This window comes from Sorex araneus, chromosome 1 (assembly GCF_027595985.1).
Source record: "Sorex araneus isolate mSorAra2 chromosome 1, mSorAra2.pri, whole genome shotgun sequence".
Classification (NCBI taxonomy): Eukaryota; Metazoa; Chordata; class Mammalia; order Eulipotyphla; family Soricidae; genus Sorex; species Sorex araneus.
The window spans coordinates 334,551,135-334,575,940 of record NC_073302.1 but is presented as its reverse complement, the minus strand read 5'-3'; the positions used below and the strand labels follow the sequence as shown (position 1 = coordinate 334,575,940).

General features: G+C 41.5%; 2 protein-coding genes across 3 annotated transcripts in view; one reads left to right on the top strand and one right to left on the bottom strand.

Moving 5' to 3' along the window:
- Positions 1-564: 564 nt before the first annotated feature.
- AP3M2 (adaptor related protein complex 3 subunit mu 2) overlaps positions 565-24,806 on the top strand; it is a 32,529-nt gene continuing 8,287 nt past the window's right edge. Inside the window, exons 1-4 of one of the 2 annotated variants that reach the window (XM_004606841.2) lie at positions 565-674; positions 2,788-3,119; positions 6,953-7,124; positions 22,040-22,177. In XM_004606841.2, coding sequence (XP_004606898.1) covers positions 2,847-3,119; positions 6,953-7,124; positions 22,040-22,177 — 583 coding nt within the window. In that variant the 5' untranslated portion in view covers positions 565-674; positions 2,788-2,846. Of the gene's footprint in view, positions 675-1,514; positions 1,650-2,787; positions 3,120-6,952; positions 7,125-22,039; positions 22,178-24,806 lie in introns of those variants that run through there. The other variant, XM_055123664.1, reaches the window with a different exon arrangement.
- LOC129402307 (uncharacterized) lies at positions 581-1,535 on the bottom strand. Its single transcript, XM_055128293.1, has 2 exons — positions 966-1,535; positions 581-814 (listed from the first exon to the last, which is right to left on the bottom strand). The coding sequence occupies exons 1-2, from the start codon at positions 1,533-1,535 to the stop codon at positions 581-583; spliced, it is 804 nt and encodes a 267-aa protein (XP_054984268.1).

Sequence of the window (24,806 nt, the reverse complement as noted above, 5' to 3'; positions counted from 1 at the left end):
ACATCAGTTACTCATACTTAAAACGACAGTACCACAGTAATCGACTTTTCTGAAAGCTCAAGTTCTAACTGAGCTTGGGATGTGTCTGCTAACTCGTGTCTGGCTTGGGATGGAAGCGGCTCCTGGATCCGGGTCCAGAGCTCTCTATAAGATACACGGTAACTGCTTTCATCCTGTGTACAGAAAGAAAAGGGCATCATATCTCTTTATAAGGCACTTATCTAATGGAGAGTAGTTATTACCGCTTATGATTTATTATCCATGTTATTAGATATGTCGTGTCCTGGATGTCACTTTTCAACATCCTTTTCCAGGCTCATTCCGTGATCACGCGGGTGGCAAGAGCAGCCGGCTCGGCCCTTTGTAACTGGGAGATAGATGCCAGGGATCTCAACAGGCTGTTCCCAGCAGCCAATCAGAACTCGGAGCCGCGGCACCACACCAATCAGGGATGAGTCTGAGTCAACAAGCACCAATTGGGGGCGCCAATCCCGGTAACTATGGGCAACGGTCAATCAAAAGGAAGTAGCGTATCACAGACGCTGACTCAGATGCTGGCGCGAGGCCCGCGGCCGACCAATCAGCGCGCGAGCGGCGGCCGTTGCGCGCACTGGGCCGTCGTGGGGCGGGGCCTGCTCGCTCCAGGAATGGTGGGCTCTGCGCGGACCCCGCGGGTGAGCAGGGCGGCGCGCGGGACCGGGATGGAGAGCTGAGGGGACGGGATGCAGAGCTGAGAGGCCGGGATGGAGAGCTGAGGGGCCGGCACGCAGAGCTGAGGGGCCGGCATGGAGAGATGAGGGGCCGGGATGCAGAACTGGGGCCGGGACGGATGAAGAGCTGAGGGGCCGGCACGCAGAGCTGAGGGGCCGGCATGGAGAGATGAGGGGCCGGGATGCAGAACTGGGGCCGGGACGGATGAAGAGCTGAGGGGGCGGGATGGAGAGCTGAGGGGCCGGGATGCAGACCTGAGGGGCCGGAATACAGAGCTGAGGGGCCAGGATGGAGTGCTGAGGGGCCGGGAATGCAGACGGGAGGGGCCAGAATGGAGAGCTGAGAGGTCGGGATGGAGAGCTGAGGGGCCAGGATGCAGAGTAGAGGGGCCGGGATGGATGCAGAGCTGAGGGGCCGAGGTGCAGAGGTGAGAGGTCAAGATGCAGAGGTGAGGGGCCACGATGGAGAAGTGAGGGGCCGGGATGGAGAGGTGAGGGGCCGGGATGCAGAGGTGAGGGCCGGGACAGAGAGCTGAGGGGCAGGGATGGAGAGGTGAGGGGCCGGGATGCAGAGGAGAGGTGGGATGCAGAGGTGAGAGGCTGGGATGGAGAAGTGAGGGGCCGGGATGCAGAGGTGAGGGGCTGGGATGGAGAGCTGAGGCTCTGGGATGGAGAGGTGAGGGGCCAGAATGAAGAGATGAGGGGCAGGGATGCAGAGGTGAGGGCCTTTAAGGGGATGAGGAGGCTCAGCTCGGGCAGCTGTTGCCATGGCGATGCCGGGTGCTGGCCTGTAGCTGTGACCCTTCCTGCCTCTGTCCAGCCCATCCCTGCTTGACCCCAAAAGGGCCGTCACATAAACAGCCCCTGTGGGCCCCCGCAGCTGCCTCGCCCTGCCACTTCAAAGGCCCGGGCACTGATGCTGTCGGGACTACAGGTCAGGTCAGTGCCAGGACTAGCCACGGTCGAGACGCCGCTGCTGACATGGGAGGCAGAGCTTACGGAGAGCAAGTCCTCCGAGAATGGGTTTGACCCAATGAAATCAGGAGCGCAGGGGCAGCATTCCATGCCGGGAAGCTGACTGCCAGATGGAAATATGTCAGGTGGAAATACGTTGCTTTTTCTAGAAACCACGTTAGTAAAAAGGAAAGGTTAAATTAATGTACTTAAACCAGTAATTCTGAGTAGAACCAATAGTACTTATAATTAGGCTTATTTCATTATTAGTAAATGTTTTGAGTCTTTTTCTTCCTGCCAAGCCTGCAAAATCTGGTGTCTTACACTTAACCCGCACATCTTAGTTCTGGCCTACTACATTTCCAATCTTCAATAGTCCCATTTGGCTAAAGGCTATCGCATAAGACAGGACAGCCATAACCATTTCTTCTTTCTTTTTGAGGTCTTGAGGATTGAACCCAGGGTCTCATGTGCAAAGCAAGCTCTCTACCACTGAGCCACATCCAGGGCCCCATAAACTTTTCCTGTAGGGGTGAATAGAATGAGCCATGTACATGAACCTCACTCATTACCAAAGCCCTTTTTGTATGGAAGGAGGAATTGTACAGTAAGACAGAACACGAGGAATAGTCTTTCTTCTCACGGAACTGTGAGCGTAATTGAGAAAAATAGAAGTCCAAAAATGAAGTCTAAATTTAAATGAGTTATTCAGGATATGATCCAATATTAAGATAACTGGTTGGTGGGAGCTGGAGCCATAGCACAGCGGGTAGGACGTTTGCCTTGCGCGCGGCCAACCCGGGTTCAATTCCCAGCATCCCATATGGTCCCCTGAGCACCACCAGGAGTAATTCCTGAGCCGAAGAGCCAGGAGTAACCCCTGTGCATCGCCGAGTGTAACCAAAAAAGGAAAAATAAGAGATAACTGGTTGGTATCCTAACAGCAGAGATGGTTGTTCCTAATTATCCTAGGAATCCCAGAGTGCAGTGCCTCAAGCTGTGGGGTAGAGGAAGGCAAACTTGGTTTTTAAAGCTGGGTAAGACTTGGACCCACTAGAATAGATAGGGCAGAGGAAGAGTGCTTTGATTAAATAAAACTGACCATAGTTTCTTTTGTTTTTAGGTTTAAAAATTTGCAACTTTCCAACTGAAAAAATACTTTGGTCTTTCACTTTCTCCAACATGATTCATAGCCTATTTTTGATCAACTCCTCCGGAGACATTTTCTTGGAGAAACATTGGAAAAGCGTGGTCAGTCGTTCTGTTTGTGATTACTTTTTTGAGGCACAAGAGAGAGCTACTGAGGCAGAAAATGTACCTCCAGTTATCCCGACGCCTCACCACTACCTTTTAAGTGTTTACCGGCACAAGATATTTTTTGTGGCTGTGATCCAGACAGAGGTCCCGCCTCTGTTTGTCATTGAGTTTCTTCACCGAGTAGTGGACACATTTCAGGTGTGTGAATGTGAGATGTTTTATACACGTAAATTATAGTGTCTATAAAGTTCTATGTATTACACTTCAGTTGAGGAACATTTTTAAGAAACCAGAACTAATACTTCTCACTTCCTATGCCTTCTAATAATACTCTTGTTTAAGTTTATTGGCAGAATCTAAAATAACAAAATGAACACTTTTGAATTTATTGCATGATGGCCAGAGCAATAGTCATAGCCAGAGCATTAGCCCAACAGTTTGGCTTTGGGTTTGACCTGGCTTTGATCTCCAGCACCCCATATAGTAAGGCTTGAGTACCACCAGGTATGGCTCCAAAACAAAACAAAAAAACTTTGTTGCATGAAAAAAAACCCTACTTAGTATGACTTATAAATTTTTTGTTAATGGTGAACTTTATGCTAACTTTGGGTTACATAAAAAAGTTATGAGTATATAAAGATATATCTTCATATGCATACATATATGTGAGGACTTATCCTGGCTCTGTGCTTAGGGATCACTCCTGGCAATGATCAGGGGATGAGATCACATGTCAGGAATCAAATCTGGGTTGGCTGCATGCAAAACAAGCACCCTCTTCACTGTGCGGTCTCTCCAACCCCTAAAAAATTGTTTTAAAAAATATAATTAGTCAATACTTTAATTCTCCCTATCAAAAATAGTTTGTGAACTGAGCTTTGGTCTGGGGTCTTATCCACAACATATGAGGACAATAGTGAGCTCTTGTTGCCAATTTAAAAGTATAGAATCTCTAATCCTAGAAGATTGTAAATGATGCAATTTATAAGATGTAATTTTCATTTTGCATTTTCTGTTAGGAATAGATTTTAAGATATTGGAGAGAAGGATATAGAGGAGATTAAATTTTACTAGTACATCAGCATGCTTTCTAGCACTGGATGTAGGCATCCTAGATTCTGGATGCAGATTGGGGTGTACTTTGCTTTCCAAATTTCATCTTCTGTTGTGGTTATTTGTATAATTCAAATGAGAAATCAGAAGCAAGGACCTTTTGTTGTTACTTCTATGTCATGTGAAATCTGGAATCAGTCACATGAGTAGAAAAGTTGTAGAAATGAAGTAAAGAAGAATGAACATTAGCCTATATATTATGATTTTAAAAACAAAACAGAAAATAGCAGAAGAGAAGATGGTATAGCAGGTAAAGTATTTCCCTTATACATGGCTGACCTGGGTTCAGTCTCTGACACTGCAAATGATCCTCCCAGCCCCACCAAACAGAGTCAGGAGTAAGTCTTGAGCACAGTCTGATGTGGTTCAAAAAACTGAAAAAGAAAAAAAAATCAAAGAGTCCTTTTATTTGCAGTCATATTCATATCACATGTCTAGGATGGCTTTCATTCCAAGAGAATTAAAATATATTTTATAATTTTTCCACAAAACTTTTTGATACTGCTCTTCTAGATTCCATTTATCAGGCAGTGTATTACTTTACAGTGTGAAAACCTGGATACAAATTATAAACTCTGAAAGAGGAACTAAATCAGGAATTGTACTAATTCAAAGTACAATTTTGAGTTGTACTAATTTGAAGTACAATTACCCCAAGTTATGATCTTAAACTACTCTAGCTAGGCCTTGCTGTTTTCCACATATGGCACTTAATTCCATCCTAAGATTAACATTTTCATTGGTGAAACTTGTCATTTGCTTCATATCACCAAAGCAATATCACATCTTGATATTGCTTTGAAAACTTTATAATTTTCCTGTATTTTCTTCAAATTAAGATATACAAACTATGTCATTCCAATTATGGATTATATCTAATATCTAAAAATGAACACAAATTCAATGTGATCAAAATTATATCAGTTTTGATCACAAAGATTGATATATCAATTATCAGAAACATTCAATATTTAAGAGCACCTAGGAATCTGGAATGCGTCTTTTTTTTGCGGGGGTCACACACAGCAATGCACAGGGGTTACTCCTGGCTCTGTGCTCAGGAATTACTCCTGGTGGTGCTCGGGGGACCATGTGGAATGCTGGGAAACGAACCTGGGTCAGCCTCGTGCAAGGCAAACGCCCTTCCCGCTGTGCTATCACTCCAAGTGAAAACTTGAAGACATCTGTGGGCTATTATGTAAGTTTGTTCTGTAAGGCAGATCTAGAAGTTTAGAAAAACAAAGTTTCTAATACTCAAAATTGTTCATAAATGAATTTTCTCAAAAGGGGTGTGTGAACTTCCCTTCTGTGGTCAAGTCAAGGAGGGTAGTGAGAGACACTACTGTGGGGCTCTTGTCTTGTATGTGGCTGGCCTGGGTTTGAGCCCAGGCACACACATGATACCCCGAGCCTTGCTATGAGTGGTTCTGAGCACAGAGCCAGGAGTAAGCCCTGTGTGGCCCCAAAACAAGAAAAACAAAACAAAGGATTGGATGTCCTACAAGGGTATACTAAATAGCTGCAATTATTTGTTTCTAAATCATTTCACCATGCATCATATTTTACTGAATGCTTTGAAAGTATGTTCATAAACTGTCATTTAGTCTATTATGCTTAGTATTATGGGATCTCTGTGTGCCCAGTAGTAATATCCTCATTGTACTATTAAAGAAGAACCAAATTAGTTAGCATGATATAATCTAGTGAGGACAGTTAACATTACCAGAATCTAAATCTTTGGTTAGAAGTCTAATGATTTTTTTCCCACAACCCAGAAATTTAGTATATATAAGTTTAGCCTTTGTTAATAAAAGAACTAAGAGTTCTTAAAATCCTAGCATCCTAAAATAGGGATGATCTAAAGAGATTTTCTGATGTACAAGTTCATGAACCCTCTCCTTTCTTTCTTGGTGGGGAGGGGAACACATCTTACAGTGCTCAGGGCTTACTCTTGACTCTGTGCACAGGGATTGCTTTTAGTAGGGCTCAGGGAAGCATATGGAGTGCCAGTGACAAAATCTGGCTTGGTTGCAAGGCAAGTGCCCTACCCTGCTGTACCCTTGCTCTGATCATTTTCATTCTGTTTTTGTTCCATTTTTGTTTTCTCTGTCCACTTCATGAATGTTAAGAAATAGTAGAATAGGGTTAAAAAGATTTTCAGGTCAATTTATGTCATATCAAGTTACCTTTTGCATAGTTGTTTGCAGTTTTTAATAAATGCATATAATAGTCTTTAAGTATAACTTTATGCTAGTTTCATGTGTACAGCATGATTCAACATTTGTATGCATCACGAAAGAATCCTGGAAATAAGTCTAATATCCCCCTACCACACATAGCTCTTTCTCTTTTCTTCTTCTTTTTTATTTGGTTTTTGTTTGGGGGCCACACCCAGCCATGCTCAGGCATTACAACTGGCTCTTCACTCTGGAATCACTCCTGGTGGGCTCAGGGGGGCCATATGGGATGCTGGGATTGAACCCAGGTTGGCTTCGTGCAAAGCAAGTGCCCTCCCACTATAATCACTCAGGTGTCAGTTCTTTTTTTTATGAGAACTTTTAAGATCTACAATTTTAGCAATTCCCAAACATGCAACACATCATTAATTATACTTAGAGATTGTTTTATATTCCACTTATTTTGTCTAGTTGAAGAAACTAGTCCAGACAGTTTTAAATTACTTAACTCTGGTTAGTAAACAAAACTAATAGTATTACTAGTATTATTAGCCAGTTCAGTGTTTTCTAACAAACTCATCCAGACAGCTAGAGAACTATAGTTACATTTTCTTCCCTCATTATAGACTATCCCAGAAACACATATGGACAGAAGTAGGTCCTTATTGCCTAGGAACTTTTTTTTTTTCATCACTTATTGCAGCCTTTAACTAACAAATGCATATGTTGTATTTTCACCAGGATTATTTTGGAGTGTGTTCAGAGCCAGTAATCAAAGACAATGTGGTGGTGGTTTATGAAGTATTGGAAGAGATGCTTGACAATGGGTTTCCATTGGCTACTGAATCCAACATCCTCAAAGAACTGATAAAGCCTCCCACTATCCTACGAACAGTTGTCAACACCATAACAGGTATGGAGAAGGCAAGTCCACAGAAAGCTACTATCATCTGCATGTGACCTAGTGGTGATCACTGTTTTAAATTTTTGTTCTGGGAATGTTAGTTGACTCTTGAAAGACTTTGTGTTTTACGTCAGGTACTACCTTTGTAGTGTAAATCAAAACTTCTCAATCACCTGCTGTTCACAACTCTTTGACTTAAGAAATACAACAGGATTCAGCACACAGTTCATTTGTTTTAGTGTATGTAGGGTGTGGGCTTGCGTCACCCCCAGGTGTGCTTACTCCAGCAGGCTCCTGGACTGTGAGTGGTGTCAAGGATGGAGCCCTGTGTGGATGATTGCTAGACTGCCGTACCATCCAGCCCATGATTTTTAATTAATTTTTGGTCATTGCATGTTCAGAACTTTTACTGTTGCCAGTTTTTTTTATGAGCCTCCCCACTCAGTCACAACTTAAAAAGCTAGAATGTAGAAAATTTAGTGTTTTTAAAGTCAGGAGGAAGTGTTTCCTCTCCCCAAATATTTTTCTTATTATAAAAGAAGCACAGTGAGTATAAAATATCAAAAATACAGAAAAACTAGGGGAACTTGAAAATAACCTCACCTCACTTTTTACAAAATTATCACAGCAGTTAAGGCGTTTGCCTTGCATGTCGCCGACTCGGGTTCGATTCCTTCGTCCCTCTCGAGAACCCAACAAGCTACCGAGAGTATCTCACCCGCACGGCAGAGCCTGGCAAGCTACCTGTGGTGTATTCGATATGCCAAAAACAGTAAAAGTTTCATAATGGAGACGTTACTGGTGCTCGCTCGAGCAAATTGAATAGCAACAGGATGACATTGATACAGTGATTTGTTTTATAGGCTATGGATGGACAAAATTTTAGGACAATTCATGTATTTTTAATTTGTTGTGAAAATTTTCCCATTATGATAATTCATCTACAGAGCCTGGCAAGCTACCCATAAAGTATTCGATATGCAAAAAACAGTAACAACAAGTCTCACAATGGAGATGTTACTGGTGCCTGCTCAAGCAAATCGAAGAGCAATGGGATGACAATGACAGATACAGTGGTAGTTTTATGCCAAATGTAATAGACCCTAAATTGACTTAGTCCCTGTTTCTATTTCTATTTTTCTTTTTTTTTGGCTTTTTTTGGGTCACACCCAGTAATGCTCAGGGGTGACTCTTGGCTCTGCACTCAGGAATCATTCTGGCGGTACTCGGGGGAACTACATGGAATGCCGGGGATTGAACCCAGGTTGGCCGCAGGCAGGGCAAACACTTTACCCACCGTACTTTGACCTCTAATTTTTTTTTAAATTTATTTATTTTTAATTAGTGAATCACCATGAGGGTACAGTTACAGATTTATACATTTTTGTGCTCATGTTTCCCTCATACAAAGTTCGAGAACCCATCCCTTCACCAGTGCCCATTTTCCACCACTGGTAAACCCAGCATCCCTCCTACCCTCCCCAATCCCATCTCCTCCCACCCCACCCTGCCACTGTGACAGGGTATTCCCTTTTGTTCTCTCCCTTTTGTTGAGTGGCCACTGTGGCAGGGTATTCCCTTTTGTTCTCTCCCTTTTGTTGAGTGGCCACTGTGTTCAGTCTCTAGTCTACATTCAGCCCACATCACCCTTCCCCCGCATGGCCTCAGACCGCATTATACTTGGTAATCCCTTCTCTGAGTTGCCCTCTCCCCAGAATGTGAGGCCAGCCTCCATACCATGGAGTCAGCCTCCTTGTACTTATTTCTACTATTCTTCTATTCTTGGGTGTTAGTCTCCTACTCTGTTATTCTATATTCCACAGATGAGTGCAATCTATCTATGTCTGTCTCTCTCTTTCTGATTCATTTCACTTAGCATGATACTTTCCATGCCGATCCACTTATATGCAAAATTCATCACCTCCTTTTTTCTAACAGCTGCATAGTATTCCATTGTATAGATGTACCAAAGTTTCTTCAACCAGTCATCTGTTCTAGGGCACACGGGTTTTTTCCAGATTCTGGCTATTGTAAACAGTGCTGTGATGAACATATAAGTACAGATGTCATTTTAACTATACTTTTTTGCTTCTCTGTGACCCTCTAATTTTTTTTAAGTAGCAAGAAATTAGGATTCTTATATGTAATCTTTGTGCATATCTATGGTGATTTCAGTCATAGAAATGGAAGTACTAGGTCAAAGGGTGTGCACTTGGAACTCTAATGCATTATGCCAAATTGCCTTCCAGAGAAGTTATACCAATTCATGCTTTTCAAAGTAATAATTTCTTGGGTACTGGAGCTATAGTACAGTGGGTAGGGCTTTTGCCTTGCACACGCTGACCCAGGTTCGATCTCTGGCATCCCATATAGTCCCCTAAGCACCTCCAGGAATGATTTCTGAGTGCAGAGCCAGGAGTAACCCCTAAGTACCACTAGGTGTGGTCCTCAAACCAAAAGGATTAAAATTTTTTTTTTTTTTTAATGAAAATCTAACTTCTGTTACTACTGTTAAACTTTTTTTTTTTTAACTTTGCCAGTGCATGGACTGGGGAGATAGTTCAAGGGTGAGGCACTTGCCTGGCTTTGAATGACTTCAGCTCAGTCCCCAGCAGCACGTGTTTCCCCAGGTACCACTAGAAATTGTTGGGGAAGTTTATCCCCAAGGTGCCTGGACACGTTGCTCACTGGGTCCAGGTAGACGTGGGGCAAAGGATGATGGGTCGGGGGAGAAACATCCTCCGGGAGCAGCTGATGGCTATTCACTTTATTGCCAAATACACACATATTTTATAGAAGTCTCAGCTTTATAGGAAGGTCCAATCACATAAAGTTTAGCATTATTGGCCTATTACCTCTCCAACTCTGCTAGATGCTGGGGTTAGGGTGACATGATAAGCATACATGACAATTTCTGTGTTTTGGACTCATGTGACTAGGAGGTCAAGTGAGGCTCAATGCCAGACAACTGGTGCTGACACCCTGTTCTTGCCAACTTTGCCCAGATACTCTCATCCATGGGACCCTGCCTCAGGACCATTTTGCAAGGTTGGGTCTTATCTGCTCTAGTGCCCGAACCATGCTCCACAAGATATGATCACTGAGCGCACAGCCAGCAGTAATCCCTGAGCTTTGCTGGGTGTGGCCAAAAACCCAACCTTCCCCCAAAAGAAAAAAATTTGCAATTCGGTGGTTTAATGGTATCTTGTTGGACTGAAGCGATAGCACAGCGGGTAGGGTGTTTGCCTTGCACGTGGCCAACCCAGGTTCAATTCCTCCATCCCTCTTGGAGAAGCCGGCAAGCTACTGAGAGTATCCTGCCTGCACGGCAGAACCTGGCAAGCTAACCGTGGTGTATTCGATATGCTTAAAACAGTAACAACAAGTCTCACAATGGAGATGTTACTGGTGCCTGCTCGAGCAAATCGACGAACAACGGAATGACAGTGCTACAGTGCTATTTTTTCTTGAATCGTTGTGAGATAGACCCTTACAGATATTTTATATAATTCATAACAAGCAATACAAAATAAATTATCTTGCATCTGCAAAAAAAAGTTTGCTTTAGTCAAATTTACTGCTTTACTAAGGTTTTACGTTTTAGAATTTCCGTACTACATAAAGGTGTGCATGAAAATTAATAAATTTATTGAAAAAATACTTTTACAGAGCATAAATATCCAAGAATAGCCAGTATAACTTTGAAAAAAGAATTACAAAAGGTTTGGAAATACTTGTCCTGTTACCATTAGTTGAATACCCTATTTTAATTATTTGGAGGGAGGGGCATACCCAGTGGCACTCTGGGATCAATCATGGCGGGGCTTGGGGACCATATGAGGTGCCAGGGAATGAACCTGGGCCACCCACATGCAAGGCAAGTACACCCTGCTTGCTGTTCTCTGGCCCCTGAATACCCTGTTTTTAAATGAAGTATTTTAGGGGTCAATGAATGCCCGCCTGCAAAGATGAGGGTGCAAGTCAAATCCCTGGTGCCACCGTTTGCACCTAGTGTAATCCTAGTGGCTCTGCTACTTATACCTGGCAACTTTGCTGTCTGTGACCCCTTGAGTTGCAAGTAGTTGAGTACCATGAATCATGGGAAGCAACCCGCACTGAAGGATTTGTGAGCATCACAGCCAGGAAGTATGACAGCCGTGAGCATATGCATCATAGTGGCCCTTGCGAGTACTGTAACCAGAGTGTGTGTAAGCATCTCAGCTGAAAAGTGTGACTTCTGACAATGGTGTGCAAGAACCACAATTAAGGGAGTGTAACTCTTAGTAATGGTAAACACTGTAACCAACTGTGAAAATACCACATTCTGATGTGTGATGTGTGATGTGCTCTCTTCCCCCACAACAAACAAAAGCACCACAGCTAAAATGTGCAAGTGTGATCCCTGGTAATCATATAAAAAAATTTAAATAAAACATTTCCAAACCCTCCAATTTTTTTTAAATGATGAGAAAGTGGCAACCAGGAGATAGTACAGAAGTCAAGATACATTGCTGGGTGCAGCCTGGTGACAGCTTTCAGCACTGCTGGCACCACAGACCCTCTCAGAACCACCAGTGCTGTTCTCAGGCCCCCTAAACACTGCTTTGGGCTTCCCCCCAAAACATGTATTTCCCCCTTTTCTTCTCTTTGTTGTTGTCGTGACGTTCAGGGGTTCAGACATGGTTGCAGGACCTACACTAGGTTATGTGTGCCAGAGAGTGCATGCCCGTGGCAGTGCTAGAAAATGGACTTATGGCTTCACACATGCAAGGAAGGTTCTCTACCACTGAGTCACACTCCCAGGCTCCTTAACATTAAGTTTTTATCTTGAACTATCATTATGTTTGGTAATGATAGAACTGTCTATTTGGTTTTGGATTTTTTCCTGCCTTATGAACATTCTATTGTTTAAGTTTTTATGATTTGGTACATTAGAAAGTTTATTTTTATTGTAGTTTTTTAACATGGTTACAATAATGTTAGCAGTTGTGGTTTTGTGCTTGGTAATCTGTTTTGTAATCCAAGGCCAAGGGTTTGTCACCTGATATTCTTTATTCCCTACTATAGTTTTTTATACACTTCATGGGAGTGAGATAATTTGATACTGTTCTTCCCTCTGACTTTTTTGCTTGACAAGATGCCCTCCAGTTCCACCCCAGTTGCAGCAAACTTCAAGATTTATCTTTTCTTAAAGCTTTATAATAATCCATATACATGTGTATATATGCCACAGTTTCTTTATATATTTGTCTGTTGATATCTGGGTTGTTTCCATATTCTGGCTATTGTACTAAACACCAAAGTGAGCATAGATTTGTATGTATCTTTCCAAATTAATGTTTTGTGTTTTGGGGATAGATGCCAAGAAGTAGAATGACTGGGTCTTGTGGAAATGCTATTTTTAGGTTTTCTTCATTTTACAAAACACTATTTTACAAGTGACAGAGAAATTTACTGAAAATCTGTTGAAAATCTGTTGAAGAAATCTTAAGGAAAAAACTGAGTCAATAAAGTTTTAAGAACCAGCTAAGATTCGGAATTGAGAGAGATTAGGGAAAGGCGTGTCTGCTTTTCTCCACTTCATTTAAACACCGTGGTTTACAACGTTGTTCATGACACATTTATACAGGCACTCACTATTCCAACCCCAGTCCCACCACCACTGTGACCTTCCCTTCACCATTGTTCCCATTTTCTCAGCCACCCAAAAGCCTGCCCCCATAGTCAGCCCAAAATAATTTATTTGCTTGTTTTTATATTTATTTTATTTTTCAGTAAATGGCTAGTGAAATTATTTTTTTTAAAATGCTTCAGTAAAATAAAATTTGTGAGATTGTTATATTTCACCCTGGGACATCAGTCCTTTTGTCTGAGGGGTTGGTTGCTAGTTGAACCTTCTATTAATGTTGTTGTTCGTTGAACTTAGTTGTCTCCTACATTACATTCCCATCCAGTCTGGTGTGCTACTGCTGGGGTGTTGGTGTCATAGCGTTTGGCGATGTTGGTGCTCCAGAAAATGCAAAATATTTAACTGGGCAGTGAACTTACCTGGCGGGATGTGGGATGTGGGACGGTTGCCAGGGCTCTTGGAAGCACGGGCTCACAGTTCTCAGCCAAGAAAATCCCGCTGGGCCTGAAGTTTCAACAGGCCTGTGTCTCTGCGGAGCTCCATTGAGAGGCAGTGGAGTCAGGCCAGAGGCCTGGCAGCAGCCACCACAACCTAGGCAGAGCAGGGACTTGGCCCAGCTCCTCCTGAGGTTGCCACAGTGGCCTCAGCCAGGACTGTGCATCTGAGAAATGTCTGCAGTAGCTGATCTCTTCCGAGATTTAATCATGAGTCTCTGAAGCTGGGCCCCCGAGATGAGCTTACCTGGTGGCAGAGTTGGAATGTGCATCTATTTTCAGCTTTTTAAGAAAAAAGATGCTGTTTTCTGTCAGAGGCTGAACCAGACACGGGTCACCAGCTGTGAGTTAGGACGCTTCTGCACCGCACACCCACCAGTGCTGGTTGTTTAAGGTCTTTTTGATCCAGATCATTGTCACAGGTGTAAGATGATATCTCATTCTAATTTGCATTTTCCTGATAAATTATGATGAACATTTTTTAATATTTGTACTTTCTGGTATATCTTCCTCCAGAAAGTGTCCATTCATCTCCCTTTTTCCTTTTTTTAAACTTTTAAATTTTATTTTCATAAGGTTGTTCACATTAATTGATTACATTCACTATTTCAACACCAATCCCACCACCATTATACCTTCCCACCACCATTCAAGCCTGCCTGCCACAGGCAGATTCTAGATAATTTATTTTCTATTGCTTATTATGAATATCATGAGAGGTCATGCAGCTACTTTTGCACTGGAATTCTAAGTATGTAAATGGTTGGGGTCCAGAGACATCCGTGTAGGAAGCTAATCCATTTTGAGATTCATTTGGGAGTCTCTGGATCAAGGCCAGTGGCATGCTTAAATATGGCCCAAGGTAGTTTGTGGGCGTGACAGCCAGGACCTCGGGGGCCAGGGAGACAGGAAGGGACAAGCTGTCTACACCGCCATGTGGCCTGGCATCTTCAGACCCTGTTCGCTGGTACCTGGGTTTTTCTTCTGAAAGTTTGTGGCCACCGGGGGTTCATCTGGGTTAGGCTGAGAGAGGACACCCGCTCCATGTGAGGTGCCCAGTGAAATCGGCTCGGCATGGGGTCCGGAGAGATCTCCCAGCTGCTGTCTTGTGGGATTCACTGCTGCGTCTTTGGATCAAGGCCGGCCAGGGGGGCTTAGATATGGCCCGGAGGCAGTTCTGGGGCCTGACAACCAGGACCCCAAAGGGGCCGTGCGGGGGGGTGGGGGAGGGAGGGGAGAATGGGAAGGGACGTACTTTTTTCACTTTTTATTGATGGGGTTTATTGATGGGGTAGACTGGAGCTATAGCACAGTGGGCAGGGCATTTGCCTTGCACGTGCTGACCGGTGTTTGATTCCTTCGCCCCTCTTGGAGAGCCTGGCAAGCTACCGAGAGTATCCCACCCACACTACAGAGCCTGGCAAGCTACTGGTGGCGTAGCCAAAAACAGTAACAAGTCTCACAATGAAGACATTGCTGGTGCCCGCTCAATCATATCGAAGAACAACTAGACGACAGTGCTACAGTGCTATTGATGGGGTTGTCATATTTTTTTAGATTTGTGAGTACTTTATATATTTATATATCTTAGATATTAGCTCTTTATCTGATGTATAGCATGTGTTTTTCCCATAATAGGGTGTCTTATTTAGACTAATGATTTTTTTTTACTATGCATAAACTTTTTAGTTTGATGTAGTCCTAATTATTTTTGCTGTTAACTTTGGCACAGGTGTCAAATCACTGAAGACACCTCTGAGGTCATGTTCTAGAGAGTTCTGCCTGTTTTCCTCAATGTATTTTATGGATTCTGGCCTAATTTCGAAGTCTTTAATCTACTTTCGGTTAACTTTTATGTATGGTGTGAGATCCAAACCCAATCTCTCTCTCTCTCTCTCTCTCTCTCTCTCTCTCTCTCTCTCTCTATCTCTCTCTCTCTCTCTCTCTCTCTCTCCCTCTCTCCCTTTCCCTTCCCATCCTCCCCCCATCTCTCTTTCATGTGTCAATCCAGTTTTCCCAAGAGCATGTTCTGAAGAGGCCTTCTTAACTCCACCTTATATATCTTGCACTCTGTTGTAGACTGACTCTCCTTGTTTCTGAGGGGCTCTGGACTCTCTTTTGCATGTAGTTGTCTGTTTTTTAAAAATGTATTTCTAACTGTATGATTGAAATCCAATCATTAACAGCTTTGTAATGGTCTGTCTCACAGTAGTGATTCAATAAAAAAGTTTTTTAAAATGTTTCTATTTTAATTTTTGTTTGCATCTGGAAATGCAATAGATTTGTATGTGTTGATTTTATAACTTTAACCTACTGCTTTGCTGAAAATGGTTATTTTTCTAAGAAATTTTTAGTGGACTTTTTAGGATCGTCTATGTATAATGTTATCTGCAAATAATGATGGTTCAAATTCTCTTCCAACTTGGGTGATTTTGATTATATTTTCTTCCCTAATTGATGAGGCACTGAGTTCCAAAAATTCTTGAATATTAGTGGAGAAAATGGATGTCCTTACCTTCTGCCAGATCTCTGAAGAATGGCTTTCAATTGGGATTTTGGGTTGTTGTTTTCTTTTTTTTTGACATTGAGTATGATATTGGCTGTGTGGTTATGTATGCCCATTGCTATCTTGAGGTTTGTTACTTTTATGTTTTTATTGTGAATGAATGTTAAATCTTATTATAATCTTTTCTGCATCTGTTGATATGATCACATGATTTTTGTCTTTCATTTTGTTGATATGGCAGACTGCATTATTTGATTTGTGTGTATTGAACTATCCTTGCATACCTGAATGATCCCCATCTGATCATGGCTGTAGGATAATATTGGATTGTCGTTTTTCCCTGGCCACAGGTAGTTTAGGTTTATTGGGTTACACCTATCACAATGCTCCCAAGATACTCCCATTCCTCTGTGTCTATTGGACTACAGCTCTAAACATTTTAGGTTTAACATTGGTTTGTCCTTTCTCCCTTTCCACAGAGAGCTAGGTTTATTAAATTACTCCCATCATAGTGCCCCCGAGGCACTCCCATTCCTCTGTGTTTATCTGTAACCTTTGTGCTCTGCTTCCCTAACCGGTCAATCACCTTTATGCCCTAATCAAATGCTGTTGGTTTGTAAGGTCAAATCTTTCTGGATTTGTATTTGTAAGTGATATATTGCTTTTCTCTTCTCCCTATGTCCTTTGCATAGTCATTTTAGAGTAATGTCCTTTTGTATAGACATAGGAAGACAGTTAATGCTATTAACTTAATATGTTAATATTAATATGTTAATATTAACTTAATATGTTAATATTAATATGTTTTTGTAACTTGGGAGTTAATTGACTCCGAATAATATTCACTCTTGGACATCTGTTTTCTTGACTTAAGCCTTAGTTGCCCTTAGTTCCGAGCACCCCAAAAGCAGGGTCCTGACGAGGGATTGGATGGGCCAAGGGCAAGCTGTGAGCTACCCTGGTATCGAAATGGGACAGGCCAGGCGCCATAGTACTTAACTATATGTTCAGAGCATGGTCATGGACAAATTCTGTCGTGATCCAAAGAGTAACAACTGGATTAGGACCCTTTCTAACCTGCTAGGGTTAGAAAGACTAATCTGGCCTGAGCACTGGAGTCTGAGATCTATAGCAAGATGTCCCCAAGAGAGCCACCCTACAAGCTTAATGTATCTCTTACTGTGTCCATACAAAATAACTAATATTATTAAAAAGTAGAGTTAAGATGAATGTTTAAGTGGTTGTTGGACAAAGGAAAGGAGAAATGCACCCCTAGATGGTATTTCGCCCTTAGGCTGGTCATCTTGCTGGATGAGAATTTGTTCTAGGAGAAGCTTCCCCTGAGGAAAAGACTTTACATCTGTTGATTGTATGACCACACCTATGTGCAATTGCTACCCCAACCCCTTGTGATTTGGGGATATAACTAAGTCTATAAGAGCAGGCAGGGAGAAGAGAACCGAGAGGACAATCCAGGAGAATCAGGAAGAGGAGAATCAGAGGAGGTTGGGGAAGAATAGAAGGAGAATCAAGATGAGATTGGAATAAATTGCAACTGATCACGAACCAGCTTGGTGCTCATTTCCTCCTTCATCCACCCATTGCCACCAGCCATCCAGGCTGGGGGAAGTGGCCCGAGACCACAGAAGACAGGCGGCAAGAGAACACCATGGTTTCATACTCATTTTTTGAATACACAATGGTCTATGATCCTTTGCTATATTGTTAGGTTTAGTTCACTGATACTTTGTTAAAGATGTTTGCATCAATGTTCATTAGGTATGTCAGCCTGTGATTTCTTTGTTTAGTAATATCTCTGTCTGTTTTTGATACTAGAGTAATATTGACTTATGGAAGCTGTTAGGAAAGATTCCTGTTTCTTTGATATTTTTAAAAGAATTTGATGCTTTCTTTGAAAGTTTGGAGGGACTCACTGATAAACTTGTCAGGGCCTGGGATTTTATTTGGGGCAAGATTTTTCTTTATTGTTTCAGTTTACTTATTCATGATTTGCCTGTTGAGTTTTTCTATCTCTTCCTGATTCTTTCTTGAGAGGTTATATAATTCTAAAAATGTTTCCATTTCTTCTAGATTTTCTTGCTTAGTGTCAAATTCTTCTAGGGCAACCTTTTTTGGTCTTTTGCATTTCTGAGCTATCTGTTGTAATTCTCCCCTTTCATCTCTGATCTAATTGATTTGAGTTTTGTCTTTTTTTCTCATGAGTATTTCAACTAAAGAGTTTCAATCTTGTTCATTCTTTTGAAAAATCAGCTATTTTCATTCATCTTTGTATGGTATTATGTATTATTAATTTCTGTATTTTAATATTTGCTCAATTTTTTTAAAATTTTTTCCTTTTTTAAAAAAGTTGTTCATGATGATTTATTTCATTTAATATTCTAGCACTAATCCCACCACCATTGCACCATCCCACCACCATTATTTCCAATTTTGCCAATCACCACCCAAGCTTGCCCCAATAACAGGTTCTAAATAATTTATTTTATATTACTTGTTATGAATAATTCTCTAAAAGTGATCAGAAAGGTTTCCTTAGAAGAAAATGTGTGAATATTTTTGTATCTCACCCTGGAGTCCTTAAGTCTTGTATAAGAGGTTACTAACATGTTGTTACAGGTTGAGCTTGTGTGTTAATATTTTCTTAATTGAGATTGGTTACCTTCTACTTTACATCCCATCCAGTATGGTTTTATTTGCTCAAATTTTTATTATTTTCTTCAGTTTACTTATTTCTGTATTCATTTCATTCTTTTTCTGGTTTTTCAAGTTGTGAGGTTAGGTTATTTATTTGGGCTTTTTCTCATTCCTTGATATGTGTGTATTGTTATGAACTTTCCCCTTAGGGAAAAAAAGAACCTTGAGTTTGATATGTTCCATAGGTTCTTCTTTCTAAAGAATATTTTAAATTCATCTTTGATTTTCAGTTTCTATATGTTAGAGTTTTCCATGACTTTAAGTTTTTATCTTTATTACATTGTGGTTTGAAAAGTTAGTTGATATGATTTTTATTTTTGTGACTTTATGGGCACTCCAGTTGTACCCTAGCATGTAGTTTATCCTTGGCATTGTTACATGTGCATAAAGATAATGTGAATTCAACTTTTGGGGGTGAGAGTCCCCTGCATGTGTATTAATCCCATTCTTATAAGGTCCTCATTTAGGACTCTTATTTCCTTGTTGGTGTTACATCTGATTGATTTGTCCATTGATGAGAGTGGGGTATTAAAGTATTTAACTGTTGTTCTGTTTCCATTAACGTCTCTTCTTAGATTTTTATAAACTTTACTGTCCTTTTATTTGGTGCATATATATATATATTATCTTTTTCTTTCTTATTGAATCACTGTGAGATACGTGGTTACAAAATTGGTGATGATGGGTTTCAGTCATACAGTGTTCCAACACCTGACCTTTTACAGGGTACATTTCCCACCATCAGTCTCCCCCATTTCCCTCCCACCACCCCCTATTCCACCTGCATCTATGACAGGCACACTGTCTCCCTCTCTCTCTCTCTCTCTCTCTCTCTCTCTCTCTCTCTCTCTCTCTCTCTCTCTCTCTCTATCTCTATCTCTATCTCTCTCTCTGTCTCTCTCTCTATCTCTCTCTCTGTCTCTCTCTCTCTCTATCTCTAACTCTTTCTATCTCTCTCTTTTTCCTTTTGGGCATTATGGTTTGGAATCTAGGTACTGAAAAGTTATCGTGTTTGTCCCTTTACCTACTTTAAGCCTCAGGTCTTGTCCAGAGTGATCATTATATATTATTAAGAGTTAAATCCTCTTTTGCAGGGAAGAGAACCTTCCGAGTGATGCTCAGAGACTCAGGTGCCAGGCCCAGTGATACTTGGCCAACCATGCTACTATTTCAAAGTTGGTGCTCAGGGATACAGTGATGCTTATGCACTGTGGTGCCACGACCACCCCAGTAGTGCTTATAGGGCTTTAGAGCACAACCGGTCCTGTTTGGAGCTTCTAGGGCTACATCTGGTGATGCTTGGGAAGCCATGTAGTGCTAAACTTGAACGGCGTGTATCTAGTTGCTGTTCTGTCTCCTGGCTTTTGGATCTTCTGATCCTTTAATGTAATGTTATCCTTATTTCTTATTGCTTTCTTAAGCTCCAATGTTATTTGGCCTGATATAAGTATGACCAACCCTGCTTTTTAAGTCTACAATTCACCTGTATGATTGTTTAACAACCTTTTATACTTTTTTTTTTCAGTTTGTTTGGTTGTTTTTGGGTCACACCCAGCAGTGTCATGGGCTACTTCTGACTCTGCAGGAGTACTCCTGGAATTACTCCTGACAGTGTTCAGGGGACCATATGAGGTGCCAGGATTTGAATCCAGGTTGGCCATGTACGAGGCCTTACCCACTGTACTATCACTCTGGCCCCAAATAGTCTTTTTCTGATATAGTCGGTGCAGGTGCAAACTTAATTTGAGTGGCCTTCCATCTTAGGTGGGCAATAAAGTTTGTTGCACCCACATTGGGAAGCTTCCTTTAGTGCTGAGGTATCTGACAAACTTGTCAGAAAGTACTTTGGACCAGAGATAGTACAGAGGGTATTTATTTTGCCTTGCATCCCACTGACCTGGCTTAAATTTTGAGCCCTCTGGAAGGCTTACTCCTGACCACACAGCAAGGAATAGCTCCAGATCCCCTCCTCCCCACCCCCGCCTTTTTAAAGTACTCCTAGGGTAGGTCCAGGCTGCAGTCCTGTGGGTCAGAGCTCACGGCAGAAATGGCTGCTCCCAACTGGCGCCAAGAGCAGTCGCCCAATGTGCTGGCTCAACAGACCCAAGCCTGATTTCAACCCAGCATGTGCTGGGATAAATCTGAAGTTCTATAAAACCTTCGTGTTCCAGCCCCTCCCACCTTAGGCTGGAGGTTTCTGTTCTGTACTGATTTTGAGCTTTCATTCTGTTTTCCCCTTTTCCTACACAGAGAAAGCGCTCCTCAGCGATAAACCTGTCTGTTGCTGTATTTTCCAAAGCTCTCCTCAAGCTTATGGCAATATGCTCTACTGAGTATTCTCAGTGAGGCAGGAGACTTGGCTCACTTCTGTTTTGCTGTGGCTTTGTTGTTTGCATTGATGTCAGAGGGGCACTCTCTGAACTGTTTCTGTTCAGCTGCTGGGGCCCCAGCCACTTGATGACATGTTTTAATACGTAGTGTCTTGTTTTAGAAAAACATATCTGTTGTTTTATTTAATAATCTGTATTCATTTTAAACCTTCAAAGTTTTATTTAGTATTGCCTAAATCATTCATGATGAATTTTTACCTAAATATCACCGACATCTAGAAATGTGTATTTTAAAATTGCTTTTGGAAAATAGATGTTTTATAATCATACTGAATGTATGTGTATGTTTAATGATTCTTTCTTTAAATTAAAAATAACTAGGTGACCATAAAAGGAAATGGGTTTTTAATTAGGTGTAATGTTTCAGAATTTGCATATAGAACTTTGGAATTATAAAAATATGGTTTTGATGTCTGTTGAGGTGTAGGTGGAATCACTGTTATCCTGTTGATTATCAATTTGTTCGAGTGGGCACCAGTAACATCTCTCATTGAGAGACTTATTGTTACTGTTTTTGGCATATCCAATACGAACGGGTAGCTTGCCAGGCTCTGCTGCGAGGGCTGGACACTCTCGGTAGCTTGCCAGGCTCTCCAAGAGGGGCGGAGGAATCGAACTTGGGTAGGCCTCGTGAAAGGCGAACGCCCAACCACTCTGCTATCACTCCAGCCCCCAAGATGAATAATTGATTTACAGGTCTTACAGACCAAAGGAAATATAATTTGTGTTTCTTTCCACTTTTGGTAATGGTATGAGAACGGTTCTATTGGTGTATACATTTTAATACTTAAATGTGCCTGATAGTCTATTTCAAACTAGAATGCTATTTTCCTGTTGAAAATCTTCTATCAGTATGTAGATTCCCACCCCACTGAAAGCATCAATACATTATTTAAGCTGCAAACTATTGTGAAATTTGAGAGACCGAAGTTCAGGTTACTTTCAAAACCAAACTCTGATATCTGTATCTCAGGTAACATTTTTAACCTTTGGACTCCTTGAGGAAACAGATTAAGTATACACAAATTCTTCTAATTGACTGTGTTAAAAAAAAAAGTTGGAAAAACTTTTAATTTTTTCCCCAGATTTTTTAATTGATTATGAATAATGGGAATATTGTTATAGATAATTGATTGCATCCAATAGTGGGAGTCTGACTATTTGTTAATTGTCTATATTCTATATTTTAGGAAGTACCAATGTGGGTGACCAGCTTCCCACTGGGCAGCTGTCAGTGGTGCCTTGGCGACGGACTGGTGTGAAATACACCAACAATGAAGCCTATTTTGATGTAATTGAAGAGATTGATGCCATCATTGATAAATCGGGTAGGTACTTTTAATCCATTCTCACAACTACAAAGATAGAAAGAGGTCGTTTCATATAATGCTTGCTAGTATCAGAATTTCCTCCTGTCCAAGATCTTTTGTTTTAACTTAGTGCTTGCTGTTGCATTGAGCATTGTGCTAGATACTGGAAATAGACTTAAATGGTATGAGCAGATGAGAAGAAATCCCTAAAGACCCTATTTTTAATATAATAGTGAACTTTTTTTAATTAAGAAAAAAAGTCACAGTTACCATAGTAACGACAAAACAACATGCTTAAGAATAAACTTAACCCAAGAGGTGAAAGACCTGTACACTACGAATCATAAAACATTGATGGGGGAAATAAAAGAAGACAGATGGACAGAAAGATAACCTGCATTTATCTATTAGGACAATTATAATACTGACAAGAAAGTAATCTGAAGATTCAGTGCTATCTCAGTGAGAATCCTAATGGCCATCTTTATAGAATTAGAACAAGTGGTCCTTTAATTCATATTTAACTGAAGAAGAGCCCAGGTAGCCAGAGTAATCCTCAGCAGAACACAGTGAAAGACTTCACACTTTATGGTTTGAAAATATATTACAAAACTGCATTTATCAAAAGAGTACTATAAGTGTTACAAAAACAGCATAAAAGCAGACATATAGACCAATGCAACAAAATAGAAAATCCAGAAATGAATTCAAGGGTTAAAGCGATGATACAGGAAGTAATATGCTTGTCCTGTATTTGGCCAAGCCTTGTTCAGTTCCCAGCACCATTATGGTCTCCTTAGCACAGATTCAGAAGTAGTCGCTCAGCACTGCTAGGTGTGGCCCCTGAGCAACTATACTGCTGGGTGTGGCCCCTGAGCAACTATTCTTATATAATCAGCTGATCTCCAGCAAGTTGCCAGGAATATACTCAGAGGAAAGGATAGTTTCTTCATTAAACTCGGAAAATTGGAGATATACATGGCTAGAATAAGATTGGGCCTATACTTTGCTCTATTTGCATAAATTGACTCAAAATAGATGCACTGTAGCACTGTTGTCCTATTGTTTATCGATTTGCTCGAGTGGGCAACAGTAACATCTCCATTGTGAGACTTGTTACTGTTTCTGGCGTATTGAATTCCCCACGGGTAGCTTGCCAGGCTCTGCTCTGCGGGCGAGATACTCTCGATAGCATGCTGGGCTCTCCTAAACATAGTATATAAAACTACAAACTATAAAAAACACAGAAAGAGCTTCTTATACTCGTTTGAGTGGTGATTCTTTTTTATGTCACTCCAAATGCAAAGACAATGAAAGGAAAAATACGTGAGGTTGCATCAAAATAAAAAGAACTTCCAAATAAAAGTGAAATATCAACCCAGCAATGGGAGAATATTTATAAACCATGTTTATAAATATCTGATGGCACTGGTATCCAAAACACATTAAGAACTCATTCAAGGGCCAGAATGCTAGTACAGTGGGGCAGGCACTTGCTTTGCACACATTCAACCCAGGTTTGAGCCCAGGCACCCCATATGGTTCCCCAACTCCCACCAGGAGGATTTCTTATGTGCAGAGCCAGGAATAAGCCCTAAGCATCACCAGTTTGGCCCCAAAACAAAACAAAACAAAACAAAATCTCAAACAATGAAACAAAAAAATGAATTCAAAGTAATAACAAAAGATATATTCAAATAACCTGATTAGAAATGAGAAAAGGACCAGAATAGACATTTCCCGAAGAAAGATAAATAAATGAGCAACAGGTATACAAAAATATGCTCAACATTATTAATCATCAGGGAAATGCAAATTAAACACAATGATAGCTCACATGAGTGAGAATCATGATCATCAAGAAGGTGAACTGGGGCTGGACATCGAGTACAGAGGTTTAAGGACTTTACCTTGCACGAAGCCACCCTAGTCGACCCTAGCATCACATATGATCCTCACCAAACACTTTCAGGACTGACCCCTGAGCAAAGAGCCAGAATATAACCCCCACTCCTCTAAAAAATAGGTGCCAATATATAGCTCAAAGGGCTGGAGTTCATGAAAGACCCTCGCTCCACATGCCAGATGTAGCCCCAGTTACTCCCACGTACTGCTAGGGTGGCCCAGGTGGCCACCAGCACTGCTGGATGCAAGCAGCATGGCATTGCTGTTCTCAAGCACTGAGCCTTCTGGCCCAGTTGACAGAATATTGTTGGAAGCACATTAGCTTTGTTTGCCTTTACTTTGGAGCCTCATCCAAAATAAATAAAGTTTTAAGCATACAAAAGGCACCAAATGCTGAAAAGGATATGGAGAAAGAGAATCTTTGTTGTACTGTTGGTGAAAATGTAAACCAGTGGGCCTGCTAAGGAAAATGGTATTGTCTCAGGTATATCAGTCGCCAAGCTGAGAACTTCCTGGGCCTTCTCAGAATGAGGATGGGCAGGTTTCCCTCCCTGGCAGAAGTTCCAAGACCTGACATCCTCCAGCATATAAACTGCCCAGCTCTACAACTGAACCTCGTCAAGTTGCCAAGCCAGCTTGATCATCCCAGCTCCCTAGATTCTGGGGTGCACTGGCACCTCCAAAGTTCACAGTACTGATGGCCTAGTAAGAGCACAGCAGATTTGATGGGCAGCTGTGTGGA

Bases quoted from the DNA above. Each gene is read 5' to 3' on its own strand.
- LOC129402307 (XM_055128293.1), bottom strand. From the start codon at position 1,535: ATGGGCTGGACAGAGGCAGGAAGGGTCACAGCTACAGGCCAGCACCCG. The intron at 815-965 runs GTCTGCATCCCG...TCCCGGCCCCAG, and splicing joins TCTGTATTCCGGCCCCTCAG to TTCTGCATCCCGGCCCCTCA.